This window comes from Oncorhynchus clarkii, chromosome 6 (genome assembly GCF_045791955.1).
Source record: "Oncorhynchus clarkii lewisi isolate Uvic-CL-2024 chromosome 6, UVic_Ocla_1.0, whole genome shotgun sequence".
In the NCBI taxonomy this organism is placed as follows: domain Eukaryota; kingdom Metazoa; phylum Chordata; class Actinopteri; order Salmoniformes; family Salmonidae; genus Oncorhynchus; species Oncorhynchus clarkii.
In genome coordinates this window covers 10,169,256-10,183,506 of record NC_092152.1, presented here as the reverse complement: position 1 = coordinate 10,183,506, position 14,251 = coordinate 10,169,256, and the positions used below count along the sequence as shown (strand labels likewise).

Sequence of the window (14,251 nt, the reverse complement as noted above, 5' to 3'; positions counted from 1 at the left end):
CTTCATTGTGTTATTGTCTTTGCTGCTGTAGGAGGTACTTCATTGTGTTATTGTCTTTGCTGCTGTAGGAGGTACTTCATTGTGTTATTGTCTTTTTTGCTGTAGGAGGTACTTCATTGTGTTATTGTCTTTGCTGCTGTAGGAGGTACTTCATTGTGTTATTGTCTTTGCTGCTGTAGGAGGTACTTCATTGTGTTATTGTCTTTGTTGCTGTAGGAGGTACTTCATTGTGTTATTGTCTTTGCTGCTGTAGGAGGTACTTCATTGTGTTATTGTCTTTGCTGCTGTAGGAGGTACTTCATTGTGTTATTGTCTTTGCTGCTGTAGGAGGTACTTCATTGTGTTATTGTCTTTGTTGCTGTAGGAGGTACTTCATTGTGTTATTGTCTTTGCTGCTGTAGGAGGTACTTCATTGTGTTATTGTCTTTGCTGCTGTAGGAGGTACTTCATTGTGTTATTGTCTTTGCTGCTGTAGGAGGTACTTCATTGTGTTATTGTCTTTGCTGCTGTAGGAGGTACTTCATTGTGTTATTGTCTTTGCTGCTGTAGGAGAACCTTCATTGTGTTATTGTCTTTGCTGCTGTAGGAGGTACTTCATTGTGTTATTGTCTTTGCTGCTGTAGGAGGTACTTCATTGTGTTATTGTCTTTGCTGCTGTAGGAGGTACTTCATTGTGTTATTGTCTTTGCTGCTGTAGGAGGTACTTCATTGTGTTATTGTCTTTGCTGCTGTAGGAGAACCTTCATTGTGTTATTGTCTTTGCTGCTGTAGGAGGTACTTCATTGTGTTATTGTCTTTGCTGCTGTAGGAGGTACTTCATTGTGTTATTGTCTTTGCTGCTTTAGGAGGTACTTCAGATGGAGACCCAGATGGGAGGGAAGCTGCTGGATGAACCAAAGACCCTGAACTTCAAGGACAGCACCCACAACCTGCGCCTCTCTGTCCACGACGTCCCCCACGGACAGTGGAAGAGCAAGCTGCTCGCCAAGTACCAGGTGAGCTCATGGTGAAACTTTAAAGTTGTCATAGAAGTTGTCCTTTATTGGTCTGCTCGACTGGTATGGCGATACAGTGATTGAAAATGACTATGTACTTGCAATATATAGTGAATAAATGGTGTGTGTGTGTGTGTGTGTGTGTGTGTGTGTGTGTGTAGGAGATCCCCTTCTACCAGGTGTGGAGTGGCTGCCAGCGAACACTTCACTGCACCTTCACCCTGGAGCGGTTCAGCTCCAGCACCACAGAGCTCAGCTGTAAGCTGTGTGTACGCCAAGTAGAAGGGGAGGGGCAGATCTTTCAGCTCAGCAGCACTTTGTCTGAGGTGAGACTCAAACCTCACACCACCTTTTACTGGACACACTGTACACTCTGTACACACTGTACACACTGTACACACTGTACACACTGTACACACTGTACACTCTGTACACACTGTACACACTGTACACTCTGTGCGTGTGACTCAAATGGCACCCTAATTCATATGTAGTGCACTACTTTTGAGCAGGGCTCTGGTCAAAAGTAGTGCACTATAAAGGTTGCCATTTGGGATGCACTCTCTGACTATAGCACTCTCTGACTATAGCAGTCTCTGACTATAGCACACTCTGACTATAGCACTCTCTGACTATAGCACTCTCTGACTATAGCACTCTCTGACTATAGCACTCTCTGACTATAGCACTCTCTGACTATAGCACACTCTGACTATAGCACTCTCTGACTATAGCACTCTCTGACTATAGCAGTCTCTGACTATAGCACTCTCTGACTATAGCACTCTCTGACTATAGCACTCTCTGACTGTAGCACACTCTGACTATAGCACTCTCTGACTATAGCACTCTCTGACTATAGCATACTCTGACTATAGCACTCTCTGACTGTAGCACACTCTGACTATAGCACTCTCTGACTATAGCACTCTCTGACTATAGCACTCTCTGACTATAGCACTCTCTGACTATAGCACTCTCTGACTATAGCACTCTCTGACTATAGCACTCTCTGACTATAGCACACTCTGACCTTCTGAGGTAAAACACAGCTCCAACTACACTCCTGACTTCTGAGGTAAAACCCAGCTCTTACAACACTCCGGACCTAGACCAGCTCTGACTACACACCAGACATAGACCAGCTCTGACCACACTCCAGACCTTGACCAGCTCTGACTACACTCCAGACCTAGACCATCTCTGACTACACTCCAAACCTAGACACTCCAGACCTAGACCATCTCATCTAGACAACTTCACATTTTATCTTTACAAAAACATTCTCTTTGATCTGGACATTTTCCACACAACGTCCAGTATGCAAACATCAGGTAAATATGCAAGTTGCAATGTTTTTGTTATAACGTTGTCATTTAACTTTTAATAACATAACAAAAACGACATTCATTTTCATATTCCATCTATCGTCAATACTACCATTTTGGCTGACGAAACATATTGTCCCACAGTCCATTTATTACATGTTACTATTCTGAGGTAGGTTCTCCATAGCTCTCGATCTCTCCCCCTCTGGTGGGTGTGAGAGATGTCTCTTGTAGGAGTGTGGTCAATGGTAACCTGACCAGACCAGTGTTTTTGCTGAAGTTTACTATAGTATTCACCACTACAGTCATGTCCACAACAACACTACAGTGAATACTAAATAAAATACAAGTGAAAAACTATGTTTTTAATGTCACATACAAAGGATAGGGGCAGTGAAATGTGTTGTTTTACAGGGTATATTTTTCAGCCATAGTAGAGCACATTTAAATGCCTTTCACAAGGACACATCAACAGAGTTTTAACCTTGCCGGGTCTGGAATTCAAACCAGCGACCTTTCGATGACAGGCCCAATGCTCTAACCTCTAGGCTACCTGCCGCCCTACAGTCATGTCCACAAAAATACTACAGTAAATACTATAGTATATCAATATAGTAATACTACATTATTTCAACCATAGTATACTATAGTATTTTTTTCATATGCTTTGTCAGTCTAAATTCTAGCATATAAGCAGACACCACCTGTAGAGAGACGAGAGTTGATATGTTGATGAGGGTATATTCATCAACACACTTAATATCTATGTTGAGGGCCCGTTAGTGTGACTATGAGGGGTTGGTTGTACAGTGCCGTGAAAAAGTATTTGCCTCCTTTCTGATTTTCCAATTTTTTGCATATTTTTTATATTTAATGTTATCAAATCTTCAACAAAACCTATTATTAGGTAAAGGGAACCTGAGTTTACAAATAACTAAAACAAATGATACTTATTTAATTTATTTAATGAACAGTTTAATCTGCTGTTTGTCCCCATCTGCTGTTAACTTCCCTTTTGTCGTACTTGTGCTGGTGTCTGCCTGTTTTTCTGTCGCTGTGTAAAAGCCCTTGTGTGGTCCAGGCTGGGTATCAAACAAAGCTATTTTGATCAATCTGCTTGTCTTTCAGACAACGTAAGAAGTGCTGTTTCACTAAGGGCTAAGTAGACTTGTAACACAAATAATTCGTATCAACAGAGTTTATTTTCCAGTTCATATCAATGATCCCTTTTCTTTTTTAGTAGAATTGCTGTTTTGGCAGTTAGAGGAAAGAGCAGAGCTCTTCAATTCATCAGGAAAAGCATTTATAATCAGGCAGAGTGGCCGACTGGGATGAAAACAGGAATTATGGGACAATTCCTCCCAGAAAGACATGCAATGTTGTATGTGTTTGTGCGTGCGTGCTTGTGTACTTGTGTAAGTGTGTGGGAGAGAGAGAACAACAGCCAGATGCAGTATAGAGAGGCTTCAGTGGAGAACAGGCACCATTTTTGGATAGGAACGGATGTAGGAGGAGGAGGAGGAGGAGGAGGAGGAGGAGGAGGAGGACACCCTAGCATGTTCACAAGGGTAGTTATTTAACATATTTATTATTCCCTGCTTTGAAATGCCCGCTGTGGGGCTTTTCTATTCGTCTGCTGTTTGAGTACAGTATCAGCCAGCACACTCACACACACATCCATACACACTCACACACACATCCATACACACTCACACACACATCCATACACACTCACACACACATCCATACACACTCACACACACACATCCATACACACTCACACACACATCCATACACACTCACACACACATCCATACACACTCACACACACATCCATACACACTCACACACACATCCATACACACTCACACACACATCCATACACACTCACACACACATCCATACACACTCACACACACATCCATACACACTCACACACACATCCATACACACTCACGCACACACCCACAGACGTATACAAACACACACAAACAAACACACACATACATTCATGTTTCATACACATCACAACTGCTGCTACCAGATTTACTATTGCTAATATTGCACAGTTTAAGGACTTGCCCCCCCCCCCCCCCCCAATCCCCCCTTTCTCGGATACATGTCTAAATATTGGACAATAAATTGTGCCTTCCTGTATTAAATGCTGAAATGTTTATTCTATTCTTCTGCCAGGTCTGTTGTATCATTAGAGGTTGAAGCAGAGAAGCTGCCGTAGCCCTATTGCATTTGTTCTCGTTCATTATTGTCGTTATTATGTTTCTTTTTCTGCCATTTCGGTGACAATATTCCCATTTCAATGAGACGAAAAGGCCCAGGACTATGTGAATATATCAACTTGGTAAAGGCCCAGGACTATGTGAATATATCAACTTGGTAAAGGCCCAACTTGGTAAAGGCCCAGGACTATGTGAATATATCAACTTGGTAAAGGCCCAGGACTATGTGAATATATCAACTTGGTAAAGGCCCAAGACTATGTGAATATATCAACTTGGTAAAGGCCCATCTTGGTAAAGGCCCAGGACTATGTGAATATATCAACTTGGTAAAGGCCCAGGACTATGTGAATATATCAACTTGGTAAAGGCCCAGGACTATGTGAATATATCAACTTGGTAAAGGCCCAACTTGGTAAAGGCCCAGGACTATGTGAATATAGCAACTTGGTAAAGGCCCAGGACTATGTGAATATATCAACTTGGTAAAGGCCCAGGACTATGTGAATATAGCAACTTGGTAAAGGCCCAGGACTATGTGAATATATCAACTTGGTAAAGGCCCAGGACTATGTGAATATATCAACTTGGTAAAGGCCCAGGACTATGTGAATATAGCAACTTGGTAAAGGCCCAGGACTATGTGAATATATCAACTTGGTAAAGGCCCAGGACTATGTGAATATAGCAACTTGGTAAAGGCCCAGGACTATGTGAATATATCAACTTGGTAAAGGCCCAGGACTATGTGAATATAGCCACTTGGTAAAGGCCCAGGACTATGTGAATATAGCAACTTGGTAAAGGCCCAAGGGGCACACCCTCTGATGCAATACCATGCCAATTGGCCACATGGTTGGTGGTATAACAAGTGATTGAAAATGCTGACTTTGTAAGGTCAGCCACGCACCCCGTGTGATCTAGAGTAATGACATTCAGTCCGGAGGCACCGAATGACCAATATTTGCAAAACTTGATATATTGCATCTATGGACCAAGGTCTGTAAATGCACTATTCTCCAGACTTGTACGTCAAACACCATGGCCATAACTGACCAATAAACATTCACGTGGGTGTGGTGGGTGTGGTCTGTCACATACAGTGCCTTGCGAAAGTATTCGGCCCCCTTGAACTTTGCGACCTTTTGCCACATTTCAGGCTTCAAACATAAATATATAAAACTGTATTTTTTTGTGAAGAATCAACAACAAGTGGGACACAATCATGAAGTGGAACGACATTTATTGGATATTTCAAACTTTTTTAACAAACCAAAAACTGAAAAATTGGGCGTGCAAAATTATTCAGCCCCTTTACTTTCAGTGCAGCAAACTCTCTCCAGAAGTTCAGTGAGGATCTCTGAATGATCCAATGTTGACCTAAATGACTAATGATGATAAATACAGTCCACCTGTGTGTAATCAAGTCTCCGTATAAATGCACCTGCACTGTGATAGTCTCAGAGGTCCGTTAAAAGCGCAGAGAGCATCATGAAGAACAAGGAACACACCAGGCAGGTCCGAGATACTGTTGTGAAGAAGTTCAAAGCCGGATTTGGATACAAAAAGATTTCCCAAGCTTTAAACATCCCAAGGAGCACTGTGCAAGCGATAATATTGAAATGGAAGGAGTATCAGACCACTGCAAATCTACCAAGACCTGGCCGTCCCTCTAAACTTTCAGCTCATACAAGGAGAAGACTGATCAGAGATGCAGCCAAGAGGCCCATGATCACTCTGGATGAACTGCAGAGATCTACAGCTGAGGTGGGAGACTCTGTCCATAGGACAACAATCAGTCGTATATTGCACAAATCTGGCCTTTATGGAAGAGTGGCAAGAAGAAAGCCATTTCTTAAAGATATCCATAAAAAGTGTTGTTTAAAGTTTGCCACAAGCCACCTGGGAGACACACCAAACATGTGGAAGAAGGTGCTCTGGTCAGATGAAACCAAAATTGAACTTTTTGGCAACAATGCAAAACGTTATGTTTGGCGTAAAAGCAACACCCTGAACACACCATCCCCACTGTCAAACATGGTGGTGGCAGCATCGTGGTTTGGGCCTGCTTTTCTTCAGCAGGGACAGGGAAGATGGTTAAAATTGATGGAAAGATGGATGGTGCCAGATACAGGACCATTCTGGAAGAAAACCTGATGGAGTCTGCAAAAGACCTGAGACTGGGACGGAGATTTGTCTTCCAACAAGACAATGATCCAAAACATAAAGCAAAATCTACAATGGAATGGTTCAAAAATATACATATCCAGGTGTTAGAATGGCCAAGTCAAAGTCCAGACCTGAATCCAATCGAGAATCTGTGGAAAGAACTGAAAACTGCTGTTCACAAATGCTCTCCATCCAACCTCACTGAGCTCGAGCTGTTTTGCAAGGAGGAATGGGAAAAAATGTCAGTCTCTCGATGTGCAAAACTGATAGAGACATACCCCAAGCGACTTACAGCTGTAATCGCAGCAAAAGGTGGCGCTACAAAGTATTAACTTAAGGGGGCTGAATAATTTTGCACGCCCAATTTTTCAGTTTTTGATTTGTTAAAAAAGTTTGAAATATCCAATAAATGTCGTTCCACTTCATGATTGTGTCCCACTTGTTGTTGATTCTTCACAACAAAAATACAGTTTTATATCTTTATGTTTGAAGCCTGAAATGTGGCAAAAGGTCGCAAAGTTCAAGGGGGCCGAATACTTTCGCAAGGCACTGTATATGCAAATAAATCAGTCATGGATAAACAGTGTCAAGGCTTAACATATGCAAGCACATTCATATCGACCACACAGTGACGATATAACAGGCACATTTTTTATATACCTGTATCTTCATCTGTCTGACTCTGAGTGATAGAATTTGGCACACTTGCTCAAGGATATAGCTAACCTGTAAAATATGATTGAGGTTGGCCACAATGTGGCGCTGTTGGGCAGAGAAAAAAAACATTAATATGTGAACGAACACCTGCTCTTCGAACATCTCAGTCCAAAATAATGGGCATTAATATGGAGTTATTACAGCCTCCACTCTTCTGGGAAGGCTTTCCACTAGATGTTGAAGCATTGCTGCAGGGACTTGCTTCCATTCAGCCACGAACATTAGTGAGGTCGGGCACTGATGTGGGGCGATTGGGCTCGGCTCGCAGCCAACGTTCCAATTAATTCCAAAGGTGTTCGATGGGGTTGAGGTCAGGGCTCTGTGCAGGCCAGTCAAGTTCTTCCACACAAACCATTCTGTATGGACCTCGCTTTGTGCACTGGGGCATTGACATGTTGAAACAGGAAAGGGCCTTCCCCAAACGATTGCCACAAAGTTGGAAGTACGTCATTCTAGGCTGTAGCGTTAAGATTTCCCTTCACTGGAACTAAGGGGCCTAGCCAAACCATGAAAAACTGTCCCAGACCATTATTCCTCCACCACCAAACTTTACAGTAGGCACCATGTATTCGGGCAGGTAGCGTTCTCCTGGCATCCGACAAACCCAGATTCGTCCATTGGAATGCCAGACGGTAAAGCGTGATTCATCACTCTGGAGAACGCATTTCCACTTCTCCAGAGTCCAATGGCGGTGTACTTTACACCACTCCAGCCGGAGCTTGGCGTTGCACATGGTGATCTTAGGCTTGTGTGTGGCTGCTCGGGCCATGGAAACCCATTTCAAGAAGCTCCCGACAAACAGTTATTGTGCTGATGCTGCTTCCAGACACAGTTTGGAACTCTGTAGTGAGTGAAGCAACCGAGGACAGACGATTTTTACACGCTACACGCTTCAGCACTCGGCGGGCTCGTTCTGCAAGCTTGTGTGGCCTACCGTTGTTGCTCCTATAGACGTTTCCACTTCACAATAACAGCACTTCCAGTTTTTGCAGGTGCAGAAATTTGACAAACTGACTTGTTTGAAAGGTGGCATCCTATGACGGTGCCATGTTGAAAGTCACGGAGTTCTTCAGTAAGGCCATTCTACTGCCAATGTTTGTCTATTTTTTCTAGGTTGTTATGTTTCTATGTGTTTGGCCTAGTATGGTTCTCAATCAGAGGCAGGTGTCGTTCGTTGTCTCTGATTGAGAATCATACTTAGGTAGCCTGTTTTCCCCATTTTGGTTGTGGGTGTTTCATTTCTGTTTAGGGTCTGTTCACCTGGCAGAACTGTTTCGTTTTCTCTTCGTTATTATTTTGTGTAGTGTTCAGTTTGTTCAATTAAAACATGACGAACACTTACCACGCTGCATTTTGGTCCTCCTCTCCTTCCACCAACGACAAGTGTTACAATGTGGTCCATTGTGGCTCAGTTGGTAGTGCATGGTGCTTGCAACGCCAGGGTTGTGGGTTTGATTCCCGCTGGGGGTCTACTAAAGGAAAATGTCTGCACTCACTACTGTAAGTCGCTCTGGATAAGAGCGTCTGCTAAAGTGATGTAAACTTAAAACACAAGCAGTCGTTTTGTTCTTCTATCCTCATGGGGACCTAAAATGTATTTCCATTCAAAATCCTATTTTCCCTAAACCTAACCCAATCACCTTAACCTAACATTAACACGTAACCCTAAACCTAACTCCTAACCCTAAAGATAACAAGTAAACCCTAATTGCAACCCTAACCCCTAAGCTTAAAATAACCTTCGTCTTCATGGGGACATGTTGTTTAACTATCCTTGTGAGGACTTTGGGGTCCCCAAAAGCATAGAAGAACCCTCCCCCACCCCCCCTCAGCCCTGTCATCACACAGCTAACACTCTTTGTTTGTCTATCTGTCTGTTCTCCATCTCAGGATACCCAGAACATCGACACGTCTCTCATGGACCCGGCTAGCAACATCACCACCCTGGTGGGGCTCAACGCCTTCCGTATCCCTCTCTCCATCAGACAGAAGCTCTGTGGCAGCCTTGACGCGCCCCAGACCAGAGGATCCAATGACTGGAGGATGCTGGCCCACAAACTCAACCTGGACAGGTCAGAGGGAACACCCCAGCACATACAGCGGCTTCAGGAAGTATAGCACACCCGTGACTTATTCCACATTTTGTTGTGTTGCAGCCTGAATTTAAAATGGATTAAACTGAGATGTTGTCACTGGCCTACTTTACCCCATATTGTCAACGTGGAATTATGTTCTTCAAAATTTTTACAAATTCATTCAAACTTAAAAGCTGAAATGTCTTGAGTCAATAAATATCCAACCCCTTTGTTATGGCAAACCATGTTTTCAAGTATGGTGGTGGCTGCATCATGTTATGGGTATGCTTGTTATCGGCAATGACTAGGGAGTTTTTTTAGGATGAAAGGAAACGGAATAGAGCTAAGCACAGGCAAAATCCTAGAGGGAAACCTGGTTCAATCTGCTTTCCAACAGATACTGGGAGACAAATTCACCTTTCATCAGGACAATAGCCAAATATACACCGGAGTTGTTTACCAAGACAACATTGAATGTTCCTGAGTGGCGTAGTTAGAGTTTTGACTTAAATCGTCTTGAAAATCTTTGGCACGACTTGAAAATGTCTGTTCAAAAAATGATTAACAACTAGACAGAGCTTGAAGAATTAAAAACATTATGATATGCAAATATTGTACAATCTAGGTGTGCAACGATCTTAATAAAGACAACGACTCACAGCTGTAATTGCAGGTGATTCTAACATGTATTGACTCAGGGGTGTGGATACTTATGTAAATTATATATTTCTGGATTTCATTTTCAATACATTTCAATTCAGGCTGTAAAACAATAAAATGTGGAATATGTCAAGGGGTATGAATACTTTCTGAAGTCACTGTACATACATACAGCTTCCCATACCCCAATCCTAACCTTAACCTTTATTGGGGGAAATGCAAAACTGACCCATGATCAGTGTATAGGGGCAACTTCACCCTGCACCCTTGCACACCACCTTATAAATACACAATGATGTCACATCCTCACCACCAACATCATCCATGATTGTGGTGACCCTTGCCTATGTAGGCAAGCTATGACTGTCCTTCAGTGGGTTAATCCGATAAGAAGCAGTGGTTAGCAAGACATCAGACATAGACCCATGTTTATCACCAAGATACATTTTTAGATTAAGACAGCTGACACACAAGTGGATGGAGAGAGTGAGACAAGCGAGCAACAGAAGATGAGGAAGGGAGGGAGGAAGGGAGAGCAGGCAGAAGCGGGGTCCTAAAGGCAAGCCTCTCCCCCCTCCTCTCTGACTGTGCACTGGGGGGGAAGGCAGAGGCTGCTTAAGTTTGTTCACATTTAAGCAACCTCCTCCTCATCCTTAAGTTAGTTCACATCTAAGCAGGAGCAGCCTCATCAAGTTAGTCACGTCTAAGCAGGAGCATCCTCATCCTTAAGTTAGTTCACATCTAAGCAGGAGCAGCCTCATCCTGAATTTATTTCATGTCTAAGCATCCTCCTCCTCATCCTTCTTTTAGTTCACATCTAAGCAGGAGCTGCCTTATCAAGTTAGTTCACGTCTAAGCAGGAGCAGCCTCATCCTGAATTTAGTTCACATCTAAGAAGGAGCATCCCCATCCTTAAGTTAGTTCACGTCTAAGCAGGAGCAGCCTCATCCTGAATTTAGTTCACATCTAAGCAGGAGCAGCCTCATCCTTAAGTTAGTTCACATCTAAGCAGGAGCAGCCTCATCCTGAATTTAGTTCACATCTAAGAAGGAGCATCCTCATCCTTAAGTTAGTCCACGTCTAAGCAGGAACATCTTCATCCTTAAGTTAGTTAACGTCTAAGCAGGAGCAGTCTCATCCTTAAGCAGAGGGGTGGAGAGAGAACTGCTCTAAAGATGGCTGCATTATGGTGTTGGACAAGAACGTGACCCTGTTTTTTTTACCACAAAGGTGTCTCTTGTTGTCTCTCAGGTATCTGAACTATTTTGCCACCAAGTCCAGTCCCACAGGGGTGATCTTGGACCTGTGGGAGGCCCAACACTTCCCAGACGGGAACCTCAACAGACTGGCTGCCGTGCTGGAGGAGATGGGTCGCCACGACAGCCTGGTCCCATGACGACGGAGCACTGACACCCGAGGACCGGACCAGGGGCCATCTGAGTGTGTCTGAGTCACGGACACCGACGGACACAAACAGACCAACGCACAGACAGACAATGTCCTGACTGTCACCCATGTCAGTGGGCGGGACAAAAAAACACGTGTGTCTGGGAGAAATTAGTGAGCAAAAAGACCTTGTTGTTGATGTGTGATCCGAGTCGTTCTCTTTGCTGTGATTATTTTGTATTGGGGGACAACAGAAAGAAAACAAATCCTGGAGATCCCATTGTTATCCTTGGCTGTGCGTTCCTTGGTACAGTCTGCTTTTCTTTATACAGTTTCCTAGGAAACGGTCTATTCTGCTGTCCATATATGTGGATGATTTCCTACTTCAGACTTTACTAACGTATGTAGGCTACTCAGTGACTGTCGCTCAGTCAGAATAGGGAGACAGACAGGAAGCGAAAAGGGACAAGTATTGAAGTGGAGTCCTTGGAATAATGTAGTTATGCGATATGGAGAACCGAATGCAGTCCATTTTATCCGCACCACCAATACTACCCATACATTGGTTCTGTTGATTACATTTAGCTTGTGTTGATTTCCCTGAATATGTTTAATCATGATTTTAATTTCAGGATTCAAGGTGTGGTGAGAAACTCTTATGTCTTGATACCCTTTTGTCTAATTTGTTTCGTTGTGGTTGTGTTGATCTCTAGCGCCATCCTGTGGCCTTTGGAAAAATAACAACATCTATCTTATAATCGTGTCTGAACCGTGTAAATACATGAATAACAAGTACATTCTAATGGCATTATACTATTGCTTTATTGTTAATCATTATTCATTTGTATTGTGATTTATTTTCAGTTAGAGCTGTGAACTGTAGGGAGGGGGCTAGCTAACACATTAGCTTTGTTGTTCGAAATTGCCTATTTTGCAGAACAACTGTGCATTTGAGCACTGGCCGCTTTTGTTGGGGATAAATGTGCAGAGAATATTGAGGTCAAGCATATCTGGGTCTTACTGATAGAGAATAAAGTGGGTGTGGGTGGGGACTGGAGTACGGTGAAGTTACCCCTAGACACTGATCTTGGGTCAGTTTTGCCTTTCCCCGACTAATGGTTAAGGTTATGATTGGAGGAGTCAAAGCTGTACCTAGGGGAAACGTCACCCTGGAGCGGGTGGGACTGCCTGTTTCTGCTCTTGAGTTACACCATATCAAACTGATCTGAGACCAGAGCGGAGAGGCCAATACGGTAATATGGAGAAAAGATGCAATGAATTGTGGACATAAAAGCCTCAGTTGCATTAAGTTGGACTGCCTTATTTTCCCAACTTATACAGGTACATAGTTGAATATGACAATGGCTATTTGACTAGCTATGTTCTACATTCTGTCCTTCATTATCTCCCTTGATGTCATTCAAAAGAGGAGTTTGATTTGGGTTTCAAAGAAAATAAAAATCTTTACCATAGAATAACTAGTTTGGCATGACAATGAGTTGATTTGATAGCATACAAAGATCTGGGGACCAGGCTATAGAATAAAATACATGCAATGACTACACACAACTTTCAATATCAATATAGGTGTTAGATAATAGTCTGTCCCACATCGTATTACGATACTTACAGTATGCATTTCTTCAATGTCAAAATGTGGGGCTCAAAACAACTCTTTAGAATGGAAGACAAAGCTGCACATTGAGCTGTTTGTGTAGATGTGGAGAACCTGCTCAGCTATAGCGCAGACAAAGTTTCAGGAAGGGTAAAATAGAAGCCAATAACAAACTGAACCGTGAATACGTGGACTACAGGGACGCAGAGGATCATAGTTTGAAAAGCGCTCACACTTGCAGCCTGTTTCGAAATGTCCACATTGCCACATATGGCCACATGTTCCACAACGCATTAACAGGGTGAATACTGAAATAATTAAAAAGGGATATTTTTTCATGAAGAAAGAAAAGAGTGCATGTTGACCAACAAAGTGAAATATACAACACAGGGATGTTAATGTGACAGCCTGCGTTAGAAGATATCAAAGTATGTAAATGTTTTATGATGTACAGAATACCACTGTCAAATACATTTTGGGCTGTTTCAGTACAGTATATAAAAAGAACAGTACAGTTAGATACTAGTTTGTATGTTTACCAGTTTGGTTTATTTTGTTTTTGGTAAAAGCTGTGTCTACTATGCAAACTTGGCATCCTTTACAAACAAATGATATTAATAGAGCTGTGCTAGTAAGTGCATTTTATTTTATTATCTGATTAAAAATGATTAATGATATAATTTGTGTTAGTGTAGTGAGGTTGTCGTCCACTCTAGTTTGGCTTCCTGACGCCGCCGCTGACTCTCCCAAAACGCTTGCATCTCCTCAGTTTCTGTACAAAGTGTAAGAAAGAATTTTTAAGACTGTTAATAAATTATATTTATAAGCAACGCTGAAAATGAGTACTGATGTGGTCTTATGTTAATGCATGAGCTAGTCTAGCTCTGGTCCAGAGCGTTAGTGTACTACTAATATTATTAGTGGAGGAATGTGCCCTGGACCTAACGCCATGGACCAGAGCTAGAGGCAGTCCCACATTAGGCCAAACACGTCATTGAAGTAAGCCAAATTGCCCGGTGTTCAGCAACATATTACAATGCGAATATGAACTCTGCACACGTCTCGCTTT

General features: G+C 42.7%; 1 protein-coding gene across 1 annotated transcript in view; it reads left to right on the top strand.

Annotated features, from left to right (window-relative positions):
* LOC139410603 (unc-5 netrin receptor Ca) overlaps nucleotides 1-14,021 on the top strand; it is a 196,974-nt gene extending 182,953 nt beyond the window's left edge. The window contains exons 14-17 of the mRNA XM_071155911.1: nucleotides 846-995; nucleotides 1,157-1,321; nucleotides 9,337-9,518; nucleotides 11,433-14,021. Coding sequence (XP_071012012.1) covers nucleotides 846-995; nucleotides 1,157-1,321; nucleotides 9,337-9,518; nucleotides 11,433-11,577 — 642 coding nt within the window. The 3' untranslated portion in view covers nucleotides 11,578-14,021. The remainder of the gene's footprint in view (nucleotides 1-845; nucleotides 996-1,156; nucleotides 1,322-9,336; nucleotides 9,519-11,432) is intronic.
* The last annotated feature ends 230 nt before the right edge of the window (nucleotides 14,022-14,251 follow it).